We start from the raw sequence: 19,839 nt of genomic DNA, 5'->3' as shown, positions 1-19,839 counted from the left end.
TATAATCAGAAAAATAATTAAGACCAATAACTATTTTTTTGAAAACCCGGGTTCCTTCCTAACTAGTTATGCCTCTTGAATCATCCTACTTCTTATTTGGGCGGAAGTGGCAGTGCTTGGATCACCAGGAGGTGCTTGTGGTTCAGTTTGCAGGGCTACCTGCTTGGTTCTCTCCAGTCTCCTTGTACCTCTAATTTCCCAACACTTTACCTCCTTTGGGTCTGGGCAATTCTTAGATCTCTCCTCTGTCACCCTTAGTGGATTCCGTGCATCTCTCCTCTGGCCTTCCACTCTGTTCTCTCACCCGATCAGGCAGGGTGCCTGCCCTTCTTCCGTTGGGACCTTGCTGCTCCTGGGACCAACTTTCTTCCAGGTTACTCATTCATGTAAATTACCGGCAACACTGGCTATGCTCCCAAGCCCTGCCCTCTTCAAACTGCCCTGGTCCCAAGTGTGTATAGCAGGAGAGGACCAAGAAAGTCAGAAGGTGTTGCCAACTGGTTGGCTGCTTCCCAGAGGGATAAGCCAAGTTTTCATTCATTTACTTCTAAAGAGGGAGTGGACAGGAAAAAATTTTTTAAAAAAGCTGTTAGCTGGCTGTTAGCTCAGGTGGGTAGAGCATGGTATTGTAACATCAAGGTCAAGGGTTCAGATAACTGTACAAGCCAGACAAGTAAAAAAAAAAGAGGGAGTGAGGTGTGTGTCCGTGTGATATGTGTGTGTGTGTCTGTGTGTGTCCACTTGGAGAGAGGAAAGGAGAAAGTTGTGATTCTATGTCATAGGGATAATTTCTTCTAGCCTTGGGTTCTAGACACTTGGAGAATTATAGCAGGAATGGTGGTACGAGAGAGGTTCTTCATGGTTGAATTATCCTAAGTATCTTATTAAAATGGGAGCCTGTGTAGAGTTTTTTGAAAAGTTATTTGAGCTTTCCAATAAGAATACCAAACACATGGTTTCACAGATTTTCCTTTTAAGTGAATCAATTTCATGAAAACTATCAAGTAACAGTAGAGAAATATGGCAAACATCATGGAGGTGGTAACTGATATTGGCACCTTCAGTTGGTATGAAGACAAAAATTTGCACTGAGCTTACCTCTCCTTTCTCACGAAGGAGCTAGAATTGATCTTCTCTGTTCTTTTTGTTGTCTTCACTTACAGATGGCCATGACTACCCTCGAGCAGCCTACCAGCAAGTGATCCAGCCAGCTCTATCTGGACAGCCCCTACCTGGAGCCAGTGCGAGAGGCCTCCACCCTGTGCAGAAGGTCATTCTGAATTATCCCAGTCCCTGGGACCAAGAAGAGAGGCCTGCACAAAGAGACTCCTTTCCAGGACTTCCAAGGTATCAGCTGACAAGGCCAAACTTCAGACACTTTTAACATGAAAAAGAATTATGCCAATGCAACCAAGACATATCAAAATTTCCTCTGTAGGTTTGCTACCCAGGTTAGTGACTAAGTCACACAGTGGAATGAACAGTATAGACTTTTCAGTCGGGAGGAAACAGAAGCTAGTTGACAAGGATCTCTTTACCAGACCTATAAAGCCACCAGTGACTAGTCAAAATTCTCTTAAAGACTCTTAAGACATACTCTAAGTCACAGCCCCTTCTTTTACTTTTAGATCACCTAAACTTTAGCCCACGAAATAGATTTTTATTTTTATTATGACTGACTTCCACTGTTAGCAAGTTTCTTATATCCCTAGTTTCTATTCCTGTTTGGACTTATTTCTTACATTAGAATTTTAAATTACATTAATTCTCAATAGAAATTTAAAATATCCTGTTATTTCCTTTTGTAATAAAAACATTCATACATGTTAAACACCATTATTAGGTCTCTCCTGTGCTTCTTCCAGAAAAATAATTCTAGTTTTTCATGACTTCAGTTGTGTAACCCTTAAATCATTTTTCTCTTTTGATTCTTCTTCGTTTTCCTTTCCTATTAATTTATGAATCTAAAATATACAGAAAAAACACATGTAAATGGGGCTTCCTAATTTGTGATAGAATTGGAAAGTAGATGTAATATTTGCTCTTGCTCAAGCACAACTTTTGTATACCACTCAAAGTAAAACTTTATTGTTTTTAGAGAACAGAATGAGATAACAGAAGATCCACTTTCTATTAAAGTGGATTTTTCAGAAATACAGAAATTGGTAATTAGCTTAGAAATTTTATTGAAAGAAAAAAAGCCCACTTTATTAACAATGGCAGAAAAGATATGCCTACTTTCCCCTTTACTCAAAAGCTTATAAGCCCTAATATTTTCTTTCCAGACAGATTGCTTATTTTTCTAAAACAAAAATACATGGAGTTTAAATAATGGAATTAAGTAAAATGTGTTTTTACATTAGGATAAGCACTTTTACAGAAGAAATACCTAAAATTCCAAGAAAGCAAAATTTAAGCATTTTTATGAAATAAGTTTGGTGTTGAATAGGGAAGACAACAGTGATTTTTAAAATTAACTTTTATTTTGAAATAAGTTTAGATTTACAGAAGAGTTACAAAGATCGTACAAAGTAATTGGTTTTGTAGCATCAATTTAGGCATGGTGTAGTCTCCTTGATTTATTTTATCATTTTAGGATAATGAAAAAGAAGTTCAGGTAAAGAATCTAACTCTCCTCTTACTGATAATTTGAAAGAGAACCCTAATACCGAAAGGTTATTCTGTCACTAAACTCCATGATATTGTTTTTATATGAAAGTTTTTGAATATTAAAGGCCTTAACATTTCTTTATCAAATTAGTAACCATCTTTTATAACAACTAAACAACTTTGGGTATAAAAAGATTTAATGCAAAAGAGTGTGGAACTGGATCCCCATTAAATGAAAGCATATTTTATAGGAAATTATTTTCTTTGTATTAAGAAAAATATACAATAAAAACCTCCTTAAACATTTATATTTAAGGAATATAATATAGTTGAGATTCTGTGTAATTTTATTTTAAATCCTATTAAATAAGACTTTCAGATTTTCTTTTTACTCTTTTAGGTATAAAATAACAACCTATAAAAACTGGGCATCTACATATAGATATTATAGTCAAACCATTTTTTAAAAAATTTATATTATGAAACAATTTCAAACACACCAAAAAAAAAAAAAAAAAAAACTATCCATGTTTCTACTACCGAGATTTTTAAAATGTTAACATGTTGACACATTTGAGTCAGAATTTTTTTAAAGAAGTAAAACATTACAGATATAGTTTTAGTCCCCCTACTGGTTAGGATTTAGTTACAGAAATCGGGAACAACTCTAACTATTTTAAGCAGAAGGAGATTTAATAAAGGGAACTGGGTGCTTACTAAATTATTGGAGGTTGGAGGAGCAAGCCTTAGGCTGGGCTTCTGGGACTGATCCCAGAGCCACACTACAGAACAGGACCACCAAAGAAGCTACCTCCTCTGGCACAGTCAGGAAGGTGGAAAATCAGAAAGTCAATACTGCTGCAACCACTGCAAATGTTGGATCCATTCTATGCCTGCTACATCTGCACTGGCAAGAAATGGATGCCCATGCCTGGCTCTTGACTCTCGTGAAGCTGGTAACAGAACACTGGGATGCTTCCTGAGGAAAACTCAGCACCTCATGACTGTGCTTACCAACAGAAACCACAGAAGTGGCAGAAACATGATCTCCATTTCCTTCTGCCATCCAAATCTCACATGAGTGCACCTGATTATTCATCTTAGCAGAATGTTCATGGGAATACTGGCAACCAAAATAATAGCAAAGATGCCATATAACAATGTGGTAGAAACTTCTTTAAGGGGTCTTCAATATCAGATTTTCATTCGTATACCAACAACATAAATAGTTTTAAAACTACATGGCCTTTTTAACCTTTTGCTAAATAACTGTTTTCTATCTATCATGAGCTGAAAGTTATATCTTTTTATCTGAATGCCTATAACATCAACCTTCTATGTCATTCATCATACTACTTTGTTTTGTTGGTGAACTTGTCTACCCTGTGCATGAGACTTATTTTCCCAATTAGACAGTCCTTAAATAGAGAAATCAAATCCTGCTTCCCTCTTTGTATCCCCAGCCTGGGCCTTTACATATGGCAGCCAACTGAATTGCTTATTGACAGAACTCCATAGAGCTCCCCCCTTTTCCTTTTGTCTCAGATAAGAAATGGAGGCAGAAGAGAGATTCTTAAAGAATTTCTGTCCCTCAAGGTGTGCCTTTGTAAAAAATGAAAATTTACTGCAAAAGTATTCCTTTCTAGGGACCAGATGTATCACCAGCCACCTAATAGAGCTGGAGCTCCTGAGGAGTCCTTGGAGTGTCCTTCAGAGTTTAGACCACAGGGTCACCAGGCTCCATCCCCAGCTGCTGTGCCTAGACCCCCTAGTAACCCTCCAGCCAGAGGAACTCTGAAAACAAGCAATTTGCCAGAAGAATTGCGTAAGTTGTTTGCAATGTTGTTTTCTCCTTCTTCTTGTCAGGTCTTGTACTTTGAGAGTACTTGATGGTCAGTCATCCAGAATCTCAGATATACCTCACATACAAAGTGAAATAAAATTTACATTTTTGCTTTCTGCTTAAAAAGTAATCAGCATTTTGTATGAATGCTTTTAGTGATTCTGACACTACCAGTAAATGATCACAAACTGCTTACCACTAGATTTTCTTAAACATATACTCCAACAACAAATAACCCCAATGCTTTTTCTCTCTTCAAAATGATGCTCTTGAGTGGACTTGCCCCTGGGTAAATTGATTGGATGTCCATGTGGTACTGGACAGGGACCTAGCATCTCACCATAAATTAACAGCAGCCATCAAGAATGAAGACATTTCCTGAAGGAATGAACAATCATCTATGGAAAATAACAGTCTCACATTCTCCAAACTGCTTCACAACCGAATGCAAACTAAGCCTTTTATTTAAAGAAACATTCAGCTAAGTGTCAGGTGGTGATTCTTTTTCCACACTTTGCTGCCAGAATCAGAAATGCTGAAATATCACCAAAATGCTCTCATATTAAGGTCAGTCAGGACAGTAAATTCCAGAAATCGTAAGAAAACAGCCACCATTTGTGAAATTATTATCTGCTGTGCTTGCTACAGAGAAGCTCAGGTAACTTAATAAACACTTTCCAAATCTGGGAACCTCTTTAAGCCAAACATGAGATGAAGCCCTTTGCATTTCCTAATTCCTCTTGGGGGATCTGCGCTCTTTAGTCATTTACAGCTCTGAAAGATTTATATAACAACGATTCATTGCTGTTTCCATTCAAAAATGTTTATTTCTGAACATTTTCTTAAAATTAATACCTTCCAATTTTGAGCATTTTTGGAGAACGGATGTTGCCCTGCATAGGATATAGCCAACACAACAGAGATTATTCATCTCCCACATTAAAGTGCTAGCCAGATAATTTCCTTAAGACTTTAGCCTGAAAAATCACTGGTTCTCATCCTGACTGGGTTAAGCTCATCTCAACAGTACTGTCTGCTGCTCTAAGCTGACCTAGTGATGAGTGAGGGAGCCTGTGGTGATAGATTGCCCAGAGGCAGTATCTCTCCTTCAAGCTGCTGAAGTTTTTACTAACATTTCTGAGTTGTGCTTCAGTCTACTCCAATTTTCTAGGCTTTCTTCAAAAGTGAGTAGGTGGGGGAAAGAAGGGGACAAGGAACCAATTTCCCCCTCCTCCTCCCCCCTCACTTGCTCTTGTAGTCAAGAGCTCAAGGCAGCAGAGTATCCTGACATCAAAAGAGGACACTGCTGTGTGGCCCTTTAGCCAAATCTTAGCTTATTGGCCTGCTGTGAGAGTATTCCTTGGGCACAGTGCCAAGTGTCTCTAAGAAACCAGGTGATGGTCTGATCTTAAGGACCCACAGATTCTGGGTGGTAAATTTTTTGTTAAGTCCTCATATGGTTTTTCAGAAGATCTCTTAGGCTTCTCTCAGCCTGCAGGTGCTCTCCTCTGTCCCTCTGATTTCTCTTCACCCTGAGTCATCTGCACTCCCTTGGACAGATCCCCTCCCCCTTTGGCAAGAGAGCTGTGTCCTGAGGACACCTATCCACACTGCTACAGGCATAAGCAAGGTTTCCCCTTATTATTCTAGAAGGACAAAAGGCATTGCATACAATTTAGAAGTGTTGCTTAGAATAGAATAATTTGACTAGTTTCTAATAAATGTGAACATTTCTCTTAGGGAAAGTCTTTATCACTTATTCTATGGACACAGCCATGGAGGTGGTGAAATTCGTCAACTTTTTGTTGGTAAATGGCTTCCAAACTGCAGTAAGTATTTTATCCAAAGAGAATACAGAACAAAATGAATACAAGGAAAAGAAAAACAAAAGAAAAGTATAAATAGCTGTCAATGTTTTAAATGATATTATTTCACTTATGTGATTATGAACTATAAACACTTATAAATTTAAGTAATTATCCTCTAGATTTTAAACTGTCCAAAGCCTGCAGTATTTTTTCCGTATGCTTCTTGAGTGACCCTGAGTACCCCCAACAGCAAGAACAATGCTAACTCCGACCATATATGCAGCTGGCCCCTGGCCTGAAGGAAATGCCCGGCTCTTGCTGCACTTTGCACCTTTGTACTTTCTCACCAATCGTGCCTGCTTTGGTTGTGCCTCCTGTGATGCAGGAAGCTGCAGGCTTCACCACAGTCACCTGCTTATTTAATAAGGTCCTACTGTTCTGCACCGGGCTGTGAGGTTTGAAGTAGAACCCCTGCCGCCTGAGTCCCCCACTGCACACTGCCATTTCACACCTGATGCAGCAGCAACCCTCTGGACAGGGAATTCATGGCCGAGTTTTCAGCTGGTCTAGTCTAGTTCTGGGAGAGGCAGACCTAACCCACTCCTGCAGGTCTCCTGTGATTCTGGCCCAAGAAATCTTAGGAAACACACACTCCCCCTGTCCCCCGGAAGCCCCTGAAACATTAAAGCATTAAAACTTAAAGCCATTTAAGTTTTTCTTTCAGTTAAATAAAATACCACAAGACTGGCTTTCCTCAAACACTGAGATCACTTTTTTTCCTTTCCAGAGGCCTCCTCTAGGTATTTAGTGACAGTGAATTCTAGAGAGTGGTGAAGAATTAAGGGAAATGCCTATGAATAGGAGTGTTGAAGGATAAAGAAAAATATTTAGTAACTAAATATCAGTTTTAAAGGTTATTTAGCATTGTTTAACAGGAGTTTTTATTTGAAGTTGTCTTTTTTTTTAAACAGGAGTATCTGAAATTTTTTTAAAAAGTACAATTTAAAGTTAAAAAAAAAAAAACCCAACTTTGTCACTATATACAGACCAACATTTCACATTCTCATTTCCGGAATGAGAAAGTACCATGGCAACCATGACATAAAATCAAATTACAAAACATAAGTCCAACATTTCACAAAAGATCTTACTTTTCATCATTTCCAAATAAGCATACTGATTGCTCCAGGAGAAGAGCCCAGGGTTCTTTGACCTTAACAATCAGGGGCTACTTAGGCAGAGTTTAGACTTGCCTTTAATCCTCATCACTATGAAGCCTTGGGGTAGAATCACAGAACCCGATCCTAGACAGCTAAGTTACTATTGATACATCAAGATCCTGTAGTAGAATAAAACACTTAGTGGGTAATCTAGGGAGAGAATAATAAAGGAAGTATTGCAAAGCTAGGTAGGTTTTAGGGACTCTAGTTTTATTGGGAATAGTGCAATATCCTGGCACTAGCAAAAGCAGGGAGTTTTTACTGCCCCGAGGTCTAAAGAGGCAAGGGAGGAATGCTTCCTGGAACCTGAAAAGGGCGCTCTATTAGTTTGCTCAGACTGCCACAAGGTACCACAGACTAGGTGTCTTAAACAACAGAAACTTATCTTCTCACAGTTCTGGAGGCTGGAAGTCCAAAGTCAAGGTTTCAGCAGGGTTGGTTGCATCCTGAGGCCTCTCTACTTGGCTCAAAGATGGCTGTCTTCCCCCTCTGTCCTCACATGTGTGCACATGTCTGTGTCCAAATCTCTTCTATGGACCCCAGTCCTATTGGAGGAAGGCCCACCCACATGACCTCATTTTACCTTAATTACCTCTTTTAAAGGCCTTATCTCCAAATGTAGTCACATGCTGATGTACTGGGGGTTGGGTTTTAACATATGAATTTGGGGAAACACGATTCAGCCCAAATACTGCCTGTGTGGAGAAGTTGTCATGACAAGAGCTGTGGATTTTGGTAGAGATCTGCAGAGACAAATGGAAGATATCTAGCACCTTGTGCCTCTCAGAACGTCCACCTCAGTAGCAGGGACTAAGTTAGGTGCTGAGATAACAATAGTAATTAATAGTTATCGTTTGCTTTATGCCTGGCATTATGATATGCCTTTCCCATGTTAACTCATTTTAATCCTCACAACCACCTTAGAAAGGAAAGTTTATTAACCGCATATCACAAATGAAGATAATATGTCTTACAGAGTTTCAGTAACATTTCCCAAGTTCTGAAAGTGGAAAGTGGCAGAGCCAAGAGTAGAACCTGAGATGTCATCTCTTCCCAACCCTGACATCATACTGCTTCTCTCCGTATGATAGAAATGGCTTACTGATATAGTCACAGAGAGCTGCAAGAGCTTTCTCAGGATTACCTCATGAGGTCATTGGCCATCACACATTTTAAAACAGAAGTCATCCAACCAAAAGTAAAGCCATTCCATTTTTTTGTTTCATCAGTTAAAAAAACATACCTGAACTTGTATTATATACCCTTTGTATTTGATAGTTCAGTGTAAACAAGGCATGATCTCTTTCCATAGGGAGCTTAGAATCAGGTTGAGGAGACAAGGCAGACATAAATGAAACATTTAGTAAATGAAAGAATGTTATAATAATGTGTTTATTGCCAAGTACCATTAGTGGTCACAATGAGGAAGAGTTAGGTGAAGTGAGAGGAGGTCAGTGTGTGGGAAGGATTTACAGAGCAGAGGGGCTTGTATTATGCTTTTAGGGTGCAGAGGACACCAGTGTGGGGAGTAAAGTAGACAGGGTATGAGGGGGAAAGGGAGGTAAGTCTAGATCACAGATAGCACAGAAAGCTTGCTGCATGGCTGGAACTTGACTTGATGGTCTTAAACAGTGGTGTGACATTCAGGACAGTTAATCTGGGAGCAGTGTGGCTGAATCAAATAACCCCTCCCCGGGGACACTCTCCCTGAGTCACACATTCCAGGATATAATCCCTCTTCCAATCAAGAGTACCCTGTACATTCACACACACACATACATACATACATACATTATTCTGGCTAAAGTACGAGCCTGAACCCAAGAAAGACCTTATTTAGTCTTCCATAAAGTAGAAAATAACTGATTTTTCTCCTCTTTGAATACCCCTCTGAAGACCTGAAGACTGATATTAAATATCAGTCTCTTCAAGGACCAAGAGTTCTTAATTTTCATCATAAACCTTTTCCCTACCATCTCAATAATTGTTTTTGTGACCGTTCCTTGGATCTGCTCCAAGTTTCATACAATCCTTTTGAAATGTATATATCGAAACTGGACATAATACCATAATAATGATGTGACTAATGCAAGTAAAGCACCACAATTGTATCTCAGTATTTGCACACCATATATCCATTAAAATGTTCCAGAAGTATGTTTGCCTTTCAAATTTTCAAATTACAGATATATATAATGTATGTGTATTGCTGGCTTACATCCAATTTAGTGGCATACTGTGTCCCTCAGATTTTTAAAAACATAATTATTGTGTAGCCACAGATACATTTTGATGTGTACCACTATGTCCTAATTATGGATATTAAATACTTAAATGCCTATTAATGTTGAAACAGGAAATATTTTAAGAAAACTGTGTTTTGATTTTTACATTTATATGCTCCTCCTTGTACAAAGCATTAGTAACTTTTTGGGACTTAAATGTATATAGTCTCTTGTGTTTTCTTGTGCTCTGCATCTAGAGAAAGCTTCTCATTAAAAGCCACCTCCCACATCTTTTTCTTGTAGATTGACATATTTGAGGATAGAATCCGAGGCATTGATATCATTAAATGGATGGAGCGCTACCTTAGGGATGTAAGTACATTCCAAAATTCTGAGATTGTTTCCTGGTGAGAAAGACAATTAGCTTGTGAAGTTATTTCATGAAAGAAGCACTGGCATATGCACCTAAGTCTGAAGCTGAGAAAGTCCCAACAAAGCCTCCCTTGTTGGAAGCCATGCAAAGACTTGGAAAGGAAGGATGGGGTTGCTCTCCTGGATATGCACAGGCAGGAAATAACAGTCAAACCAGACACAGGTGGTTGATAACAATCAGAGCAATTTTTTGACCAGAATAGGAAAGGAGGAAAGGAAGACGGAGTTGGGAGCGAATGGCACAATTCAATTTAATCTGAGGCCACCCCAAGTGTTTTGTAGGATTGGGCTGAAGAGGTTTCCCAGGCGGGTGGCCTCACAGGCTGTGCAGCACACCACCCCCAGGCGCCCACTTGCAGCCCCGTGATTTGTTTTCTGCTGACAGAATCTATACCAGCCACTGGGACACTTTGTGCTTTAACAAGATAGAAATTGATTGCTGCCAGCGTGGCTGTATCGGCCGCTTCTTTTGGAGGAAGCCAGTGGGGGCCAGGAGTATCAGCAGGCTGGAGTTTTGCGGCTTTTCCTTTTGTCTGCAGCCTGATGTTTGCTTTGTGCTGAAAGGTCTGTTCCTTCTGACTGTGCTAATATGCGCACACAGAAAGCAGGGCAGTGGAGAGTGTGGTAACTGACAGCTCAGAGCCAGCTGCGGGAGGGAGGGTGTTTTTCATAGCTGGTATTGCAGTGCCTTTTTGCCACGATACAGACTCACTTAGTGATCAGGCTCTCATTAGACATTTATTTTTGACTGTTGTGGAAAATGGTGGGCAAAAGCACGTCTATGTAGGAGAGCTCTTCTCTAAGCCATTTGTTCTGCGTGTTTGAGGGCAGCTGGACAGGGAGACAGAGGGGAGAAGCAGAAACAAGAGTCTGCCTGCGTGGGGGCCAGTGCCATTCACTTTACACAGAGAATGAGCCTGGCCCTCCATCCTCCAGTATGACAGAGAACGCTGACAGTCCTGCTGGCGGGGTTCCAGCCTGCCTTCACCAAATGGACCACACTTTATACTTCCATAAACATGCTTTTCTCCCTCTCATTAACAGAAGACAGTGATGATAATCGTAGCAATCAGCCCCAAATACAAACAGGATGTGGACGGTGCTGAGTCGCAGCTGGATGAGGACGAGCATGGTCTACATACTAAGTACATTCATCGAATGGTGAGTGGTAAGGGGACCACAGCACCTCACCGCCCCTCAGGGTTGGCTGCTCTGTCCAGCCAAGGTGGCATGATGCTGGGTGAAGAACCCCAGGCCTCCCGTGTCAGCAGAGGGAATGTTGGTCCAGGCTCCATCTGTGCAAGTCACCACACCTCTTCAGTGTTCCTATCAGCAATCTGCAATCCCTAAGGTGATAGTTTACCAATGAATGTAAAGCTCTCAGAGGGAAGGAGGCAGGGCTGTGAGGAGGATGGGCTCCTGCACCTGTACCACATTCTGTCCCCTGCCTATTCAGAGAGGCAGGGTGGCATAGTGAAAAGGACACATGCTGTCCCATTTGATGGGCCTGGTTCACATTTGGCTTCTTCGTGTACAGGCTGTGTGACCATGGCCCAACTGTTTAACTCTCTTTGTGCCTCAGTCTTCCTATTCATAAAATAGGTCACTAATCCTTACAGTGTTGTTGTGAGGATTAAATAAAATAATGTTTGTGAAGTATCTTGCAAATATCCAGGATCATAGCTTGATCACGGGAAAGGACTGTTCTTAGCTCATGATGGCTGGGGATATTCCACTGCCACACCTGAACTGTGGGGCCTAGTCAAATTAAAACCAGTGGGGGGATTTATAGGAAATTAGACTTGCTCAGCATCTGATGGAACATTCTGGCCAAAAATATCACCCAGCTTTGGAAGTGGCTGTTTTATGGGCTAGCAGTCCTCCTGCTCTTCACAATTATAGAGATGCTGTGGAGTCATTTTCTGCTTGACTAAGATGCTGGACTAGGCTTGTGACTTTCCAACTGTCCTGTGGAGTCCCTAATGAATGCTCATATGGGCTGGCAGTGGGGGTGGCTCTGCGCTTCCCCCTTCCACCGCAACCAGAGCTAGTCTGTATTTCTCAGGCTTGTTTACAAAGGAGTCTGAGATTTAAAAAGGCTTGAAAAATCCCTGGACTGGAACTCCTAAGCTCCTTTTCAGCTCTCATATTCCACAAGGCAGGAAGGCACCTGGAATGGGCATAAAGGACCATGACTAAGACAGAAGATGGGGCAGGAAGCAGAAGTGGCCCAGATAGAATAAGCAAACGGCTTAAGGCAGGAAGCAGTCAGGCAGTCTCAGGACACGCAGCTGTACCTCAGGGGAAGTGGATGCAAATTCCAGATCCGTCCTGTGGGTCAGGAGCAGAAAAAAAGGGCGGGCTGGGTGGATGTTCCCCATCTGGGTCTGCAGGATCTCTGTCTCCTCCTCCATCAAGTGTGCACCACTCATTTGAGCCCACAACCAACTCAAGGCAAAAGCTGAGGCTAGGTGGTGAGGTTAAAAAGTAAGGCTAAGGAGTCAGGAGATAAGTCTCCCTCCTATTCCAGGATCATCCAGTCTGACAGCTCATAGGCAAGATGCAGAAAAGGTACCATTTCTGGAAGTAAACTGCCATAAAAGGTTGTGGCTGGTTCTGGGTTTTGCCATCTCTTGACTGTCTGCTGCATGTCTGCATGACCCCAGAGCACTGAATGTCCTGTCTGCATCCCTAGGAACCTGCCAATCCCAGGAGCCAACAGCTGGTGTGTGGGAAGGTCTCTATGTCCCTGCCAGTTCCTGAGGAAACCCAGCTCTGCTGGAGTGTGGCAAAGCCAGGCAGTAATACACAGCTCAACCTCAGAGCCTGTCTGATTGTACTAGCTGTACCCACATTGTCTCCAAACTTGGTTTCTTGGGCCCTTCCTCTTCACAGAAGGGGTTAAAGAGGCCAGATACAGAAGCACCTTCCTGCCCACCTGGCTGACTTCCTGGTCTCCTCCAGGCACCAGAAAATGCTGGGACAATAAAAACTTGGCCATGACAGAGGGAGTAGACTGGCACCCATGAGTAACTGCATCACAGAGCAAACTACTTCACAGAATGCCAGTATCTGGAAGTGTAAGAGAAAAGACGAATGCAATACTGCTGGCTGGCCACTCAACACTGGGTAGCTTAGTGGACAAGACAAACTTTATAGTATACAGTGTCCTAAAAGTCAGAAACAAAACCCCGCTGTTTACATTTAACTTAAGAACCCCGTGCCCTTCCTTTCATGTGTTTACTCTGTGCTAGTCCGGTTGGTGCTTTTAGTCACACAGTACTGGGGTCATTTTAAAGTGTGCTTTGGTGTTGTCTTTGGATTTTTGAAGGGAGGTGGTTCTGAGAAAACGCCTTGTGGAGGATTTATGTGTTGTGTCATTGGGTGTGTGTGTGTGAGTATGTGAGAGTGTGTGTTTTTGAAAGGTTTCTATGGTGATTTCAATAACCAGGAGTCACTACTGTCACTTGCTTCTCTGTTATGTTTTTATTCCCATGCACGATGGAGACTTCTCAGTTATAAAAATCAATTGGAAGATAAAATAATTGGGAACACATAATTCTTCACCTCCTTGTCATCAGATGACTAAAAACTTCGTGATGGTCACAGGATTTGGAAGACTCTAACTCTCCTCATATTGAAAATTTTGATTTTGATAGAGTTCTTGGCAGCTAAATCTTCTCGAGCCACTACATTGTCAGAGCAAATTGGAACTGTTGTGGGGAACCTGAAGCCTGGCAGACAGAGCTCTTCACAGTTGACCTCGAGCCTCGTCTCTGCCTCTCTGCCAAGCCTATCCTGTGCTCTAGCCACAAGGGATTCCCACAAGCTGATCCCAACCACATTAACACACTTTTACCGCTGCAGACATTTGCTCATGCTATTTCCTCTGCTGAGAATGTCCTTCTCCCTCCTCCATTTTCCCTACCTGACAAAAATCTTTTCTTTCAGTATCTAAATGACCCCTCCCTTGTGACTGTCCTTCAAATCCCTGATGTAGAATGAATGGCCCCCATTCTGGGCTTCCACTGCCATTGTTCATACTTTTTACACTGCAGTCTGGTTGGTAATTACCTTTCTGCCTGCTCACTAGACTGCCAGCTTTGTGAGGATAAGAATTCTATCAGTGGTGTTCTGCTAAACTGGCTCTCCAAAAAGAAAAAAAAATCCTGATTTGTAGCATTCACCCATTTCCATGGTATAATTACTCTCTCCATGGCCAATTTCAAGCTACTAATGTGAAGTCACTGAACACAGAATTGGGAAGAGATGCACACAACTGGCTCACGTGAGCTGATACAAGCTAGCTCCAGCACACCCTGGAAGATATCCTAATCCTTAAAACCCAAAGTCTAGCAGCAAATGATTGATAAGTGAGTGAATGGCATGGATGTGTAACAGGGAGGGCTTAAATAAGGAAATTTGAGTGTGGCACTCAAATAAGGAAATCAGAATGAAAATACCAGGTGGGCTTGCATGACTGTGGGTACCATTAACTCCTCATCCTCATTCCTGAAATTAAACCTTCAAATTTGCTTGGTTTCAGATGCAGATTGAGTTCATAAAACAAGGAAGCATGAATTTCAGATTCATTCCTGTGCTCTTCCCAAATGCTAAGAAGGTAAACAAAAAAACAAAAAAACTTATAATTCAATTTTTAGTTTGTTTGCCATCTAGGATTTTAAGTAGAAAATTGTGTCAACTCTTTATCAATCCTTAGAGATAACAGTGTTACCAGAAAGATGAACAAGTTGTACCACTCACTTCAGCAGCATGAATCAAAAAGGTTTTGAAGTGTTATCTGACAGGATCATTACTGTCCTAATTGGTCAAATAGCCATTGCACACAAAGAAGTAGTATGTGTTTTAACTCATGAGAGAAAAAGAGACGGTTCATCTGATACTACTTATCTCTCATACATACAAGTCAAGTGCGTACATTTTTTGCTGGCTGTTCCACGGAAGTATTATGTTGCACATAGTTCAGCTCTCAAAGCAGCAGATTATAGGAATTAAATCTACACAGTTACCAAATGAACTTTGCTATGGCTTACACAAAGGTTTTTGCACCAGAAGGGTATGCTGGGAGGTTTGGAGATGGGGACAAAACCTTCTAAGGCCATGCTCCAGGCTTGGCAAAAGGATGGCTACTGTGGAGTAGATATCTTGAGAAATCAGACCACAGCACCCTGAGCTCAGGCCCAGCTTCACCCTGGAGGATCCCTCAATGTCAGGACTGCATTAAAACCTCTGCCCTGGATGTGAGAAGGTCCACTTTATGTGAATGGGATACCTAGAGTTGTATAGTACACAACCTGCATAATAGTCTGCCTTTCCATCCTCCCTGCCCCACCCTTGCCCAGGGTCTCATTGCTCTCATTTGTGGTGAGTCTTCTTACTGGTCTCCTTGTCTCCACTTTGACCTTGTATAAAAGAGGAGCATCCCAAATGGAGATCTGATCTGTCTATCTCCGGCTTAAAAATGTTGTGGTGTTTTCCCACTGACTACAGGATCATATCCACCTTTCTTAGCGTTGACATATGAGGCCCCTAAGGATAGGACTGTAACCACTTGCTTGGTCTTCTCTCTTATCACCCACCGCACAGATGCTCTATGCTCTGGTCATACTGGGCTATTTCAGCATGCCCTCGCACATGCCATGTTCTTTTGTGTCTCTATATCTTTGCCCTTTCTGTTCCCTCTGCTTGACTGCAAGCCAGACCTGGGGCTAGAATGAAGGACATTGTCCTTCCCTAACTTGTCTACCTAGTGAACTCTTGCTTATCCTTATGTCACCCACTCTCTCTAGCCTCTCTGAGACCTCTTCTCCCCCATGCTGATGTATTTCATTGTCCCTCTCCTGAGAGCTTTTAATTATAGCACCTTGAGTCAATGGTGTGTGGTTAGGGGTGAGGGTGCAGAGAATGATTGTTTAGAATTACTGGTGCGTGGTGATATAAAAAATGGACCAACTTTTAGTTGGTTTTATTATTTTTTTTAAATCTCCTTCAGACAATCCCCTTATTACCTGAGCTTGGGGCAGACCGTTCCCACTGCCTGCCTCCTTGTACACGCCTGCCTACAAAATAGTTTCTTTACATTTTGCCTCCATCGTAAGATTTTAGACTCCTCAAGGCTGTTCCTGGGTCTTTTTCATTTGGGTATCAATACCCAGCACGATAGCTGAAATATAGCAGGTGCTGCTTCTAAGCTCATCCTCCAGTCCCCAAAGGAGTGCCATCTCAGAGTAAAAACCAAAAGCTTTACAGTACCCTCCAAGGTGCTGTCTGATGCAGCCCCTCTACCTCTGATCTTCTGGCCTTCTCTCTCTCACTCACTCTGCACTAGCCACGCTGGTCTTGTTGCTTGTGAACAGGACTGGCACACTCCCACCCCAGTGCCTGTGTACTGGCTTTAACCCTTTCTCTGTTTTATTTTTCTCACTGTTGAAACACACTGTCCATTTTACTTACTTATTACCTGCCTCTCCCCACCAGAATGTCCATTCCATAAGGGCAGTCTGAAACTGCATCCACAGGATCTCTGGCTTACAGTTTCTGCCTCTGCGTGATAACTGAGGTCTGATGGGCCCCTTCTACTGCAGGCCAGACCTGGGGCTGGAATGAAAGGATAATTAATTAGATTAAGCCCATAGCCTTGGCATACTTCTTCCCAAGTCACAGGGGAATTCACATCACTCTATGTGACCTCTGTCCTACCCCTTTTATGTGAGGGTGGTGAAAAGCACACTGAAATGCAAAGGGCAGGTAGCCTGGGAGACTGACAGAAAATACTGTGCACATGTGGTTTTCATAAGGAAATATACAGCTTGCACCCGAAGCCAAGAACATTTCACATGTTAAGCCCTTCCAAAAGCAAAACGGCACAACTCCCAGGGTAGTTTGGTAGGAAACGCCCATGAAGGGAAAGCCAGAGATGTTGGGGAGTTGAGCCTGAGATCTGGAATCCAGGTTTTTCTCTGATGACCTTTGCTCCTGTCATTCCCTCTCCTGCAGGAGCATGTGCCCACTTGGCTTCAGAACACTCACGTCTACAGCTGGCCCAAGAATAAAAAAAACATCCTGCTGCGGCTGCTCAGAGAGGAAGAGTATGTGGCTCCTCCCCGGGGGCCTCTGCCCACCCTTCAGGTGGTACCCTTGTGACACCCCCATCCCCAATCACTGGAGGCATGCCATGTTTGGAGCCCTGTTCTCACAAGCATTCTTCTAGCTAAGGCTAGTCAATAGCATTCATGGCAGTTTGTCCTTCCCTGAGAGGCCCTTCAGCCCCATAAAACCTGCTTTGCAGAGGACTCTTCCTCCTGGGACCTCTCCAGACCCTGTCTTTGAAGTGGAGGCTGTGGCTGCTCTGCATACCCTTCTCTGAAAAAACCCACTGCAGGTGCCAATGTCCAACATGTTCCTCCTAACCAGCTGATGTGTCCATGCTGGGCCTCTCAGTGCTTCATAAGTAGATAACATAAGTGATGTTGCAACATATGTAAACGACCACACACACTCCCCTACTGCTTTCAGGCTCTTTTTATGAGCTAGCCAGATGCTTGTGTGTCCTCAGACCAAACTGATTCATGTACAAATAATAAAATGTTTACTCTTTTGTAAGATTGTATTTCACTTATCTCCAAGGAGATAAATATATATTAATTTATAATGGTATGGGCAGTTGCTTCTAGGGCCATCGACAAAGCTGCTTAGATATAATATTAGATGAATGTAACAGGCTCCTCTGTATTTAAGGATTAAAGCTAAACAACCCTTTTTAACAATCATGAAAGTTTCATTCTTGCAGTAGAGATTTTTAACAAGACAACTTTGTACAGCACACAATCATGATTCTAAAACAGTGTGATTATGGTTCTTAAGGCTGGACTATATATGTAAAAATATTTGCATATGGGTATGAAGTGACAGGGGATGTACAATGCAGGCTAGAACTGTGGTTTGGAAGACCTGTGTTCTAGTCTTGGTTCTACCCCGCACTAGCTGCGTGACTCTACCAAGTCTTTTCACTTTTCTGAGACTCCAGAGACTCATTTATAAAATGACATGGAGAAAAGTATCTCTAATGATTCTAAAACATTTGAAGTCTAGGACCTAAATTTAAATTTTTAGAACTTTTAGGGAGTGACTGAATTTTTATTTTCATAATTATATCTCCCAGAGAATAAATGTACAGTTTCTTAACAGAGACATTTTCTTCTTTTTTTTAATATCTTCAACAATACCCTCACATTAGTAATTTTGGAGATATATGTACATCTTGCTTATCTGATCTCCAAAAAAAGAACACAAACATACCCATATATAAAATATGTATACATGTTTATAAACTCTACATAATAGAGCAAGGTGCAATGGCTTTAATTATGGCCCAACGTAGTAGGCCAATATGAAGACTTTTGGGGGGTGAAAGCTATTGTTTCCCCTTATTTGTCTCCCTAATCTCTAAACAAGCTCAGTTGTGCTACAAGGTAGTTCAACCCTTATATGTCGGCACAAAGAAAGGACAAATACTTGTCAACTATAAATAAGAAACATTGCTAATGAATTGCAAATATCACTAGTTTCATTTACCTTATAACTTAGATGTCTACTGAGTAAGGGGGATGTCTTTGTTTTTTTAAAACAAATAAGAAAAGAAAAAAAGAAAGAAAAATTAGCATGACTTAGGTACTCATTTGAAAAACTTCATGACAACTATCTTTAATTCCATAGTGTTTGAGGCCTGGTAGAACCAACTTTCTTGTGGTTAACTTGAAATGCCTGGAAAATACCCCAAACACAAATTTAAATCTTTTTTGGTCTGAGGTAACACCATCATTAAGGATTCTACACACATTTGTAAACAAAATGACATCAGCAATAATGGTGTCATTCATTACTCTGAAATGTTTTTAGTTTGCAAAGATTTAGTAATGTGATGTTATTACCCCCTCCTCCCTTCAGATACCTGTCCTGAGTTCTCAATCACTGTTTCCTTCCACTATTCCTACCCCAGGTGGTTGATGAGCAAATGTCCCTGGTGTTCCACAAATAGTCATTAAAGTATTACAGCTGGTAACACTGGTAGCAAAAAAACAAACAAGACAAAAAGTACACATGTACACACACACCTGGCCAAGTGATGAAAGCTTGGCCCCTGAAGTTTGTATGAAACCTGATGACCACCAACATCAAAGGAATTTTAACAACTATTTTAGAGCACTGACACTAAGATTAACATGTGGTTTATTTAGATGTTATCCTGGTCCTCATGGGTTCATCAGTAGGTATTTTTTGGGTGGAAGTGGGATAGGGTTGACAATAAAAATAACCTCTTAGCCACAAGGTTTTATTCAGACCTAAAGTGATTTTGAGGGTGGGGTATGCGAAGCATAAGATTAGATTCTTGTCTAATATTTAGTGACTAATTTAGAATTTAAATGCAATTTTTAATTCTAGTGACTGATTTCAAAATACCTGCCTGTCTAGTTTAATTTAACCTCTATGTTATCCAGAAAGCTCTTGGTTTGTGCCTACAGTCAAAGTGTTAGAATAGTTATTTCTCAGCTCAGTGCTCAGAAAAATTATTGCCGTTGATAACCGTTTTCTTTGTGTTCTATTAAATATATCACCTCTTTCAAGACTGAGTTTTTTTTCAGAGTCATCTCAGCAAGGGATGCAAGTTGTCTATTTTGAAC

The 19,839-nt window shown here is 41.3% G+C and overlaps 1 protein-coding gene and 1 long non-coding RNA gene across 4 annotated transcripts in view; one reads left to right on the top strand and one right to left on the bottom strand.

Annotated features, from left to right (window-relative positions):
* Positions 1–18,263, top strand: part of TRAF3IP2 (TRAF3 interacting protein 2) — a 39,026-nt gene extending 20,763 nt beyond the window's left edge. For 2 of the 3 annotated variants that reach the window (XM_063098046.1, XM_063098045.1), the window contains exons 4-10: positions 1,164–1,347; positions 4,257–4,435; positions 6,194–6,282; positions 10,010–10,078; positions 11,183–11,299; positions 14,685–14,759; positions 17,156–18,263. In XM_063098046.1, the coding sequence (XP_062954116.1) occupies positions 1,164–1,347; positions 4,257–4,435; positions 6,194–6,282; positions 10,010–10,078; positions 11,183–11,299; positions 14,685–14,759; positions 17,156–17,302 (860 nt within the window). In that variant the 3' untranslated portion in view covers positions 17,303–18,263. Of the gene's footprint in view, positions 1–1,163; positions 1,348–4,256; positions 4,436–6,193; positions 6,283–10,009; positions 10,079–10,391; positions 10,703–11,182; positions 11,300–14,684; positions 14,760–17,155 lie in introns of those variants that run through there. The other variant, XM_063098047.1, reaches the window with a different exon arrangement.
* On the bottom strand, positions 10,306–12,805 carry LOC134378736 (uncharacterized). The gene is made up of 2 exons (XR_010023687.1): positions 12,436–12,805; positions 10,306–11,484 (listed from the first exon to the last, which is right to left on the bottom strand). It is a non-coding gene; the product is annotated as an uncharacterized LOC134378736 (long non-coding RNA).
* Positions 18,264–19,839: the final 1,576 nt, after the last annotated feature.

This window comes from Cynocephalus volans, chromosome 5, assembly GCF_027409185.1.
Source record: "Cynocephalus volans isolate mCynVol1 chromosome 5, mCynVol1.pri, whole genome shotgun sequence".
NCBI lineage: Eukaryota > Metazoa > Chordata > Mammalia > Dermoptera > Cynocephalidae > Cynocephalus > Cynocephalus volans.
The sequence above is the reverse complement of the archived record's forward strand: the minus strand, read 5'-3'. Positions and strand labels throughout refer to the sequence as shown.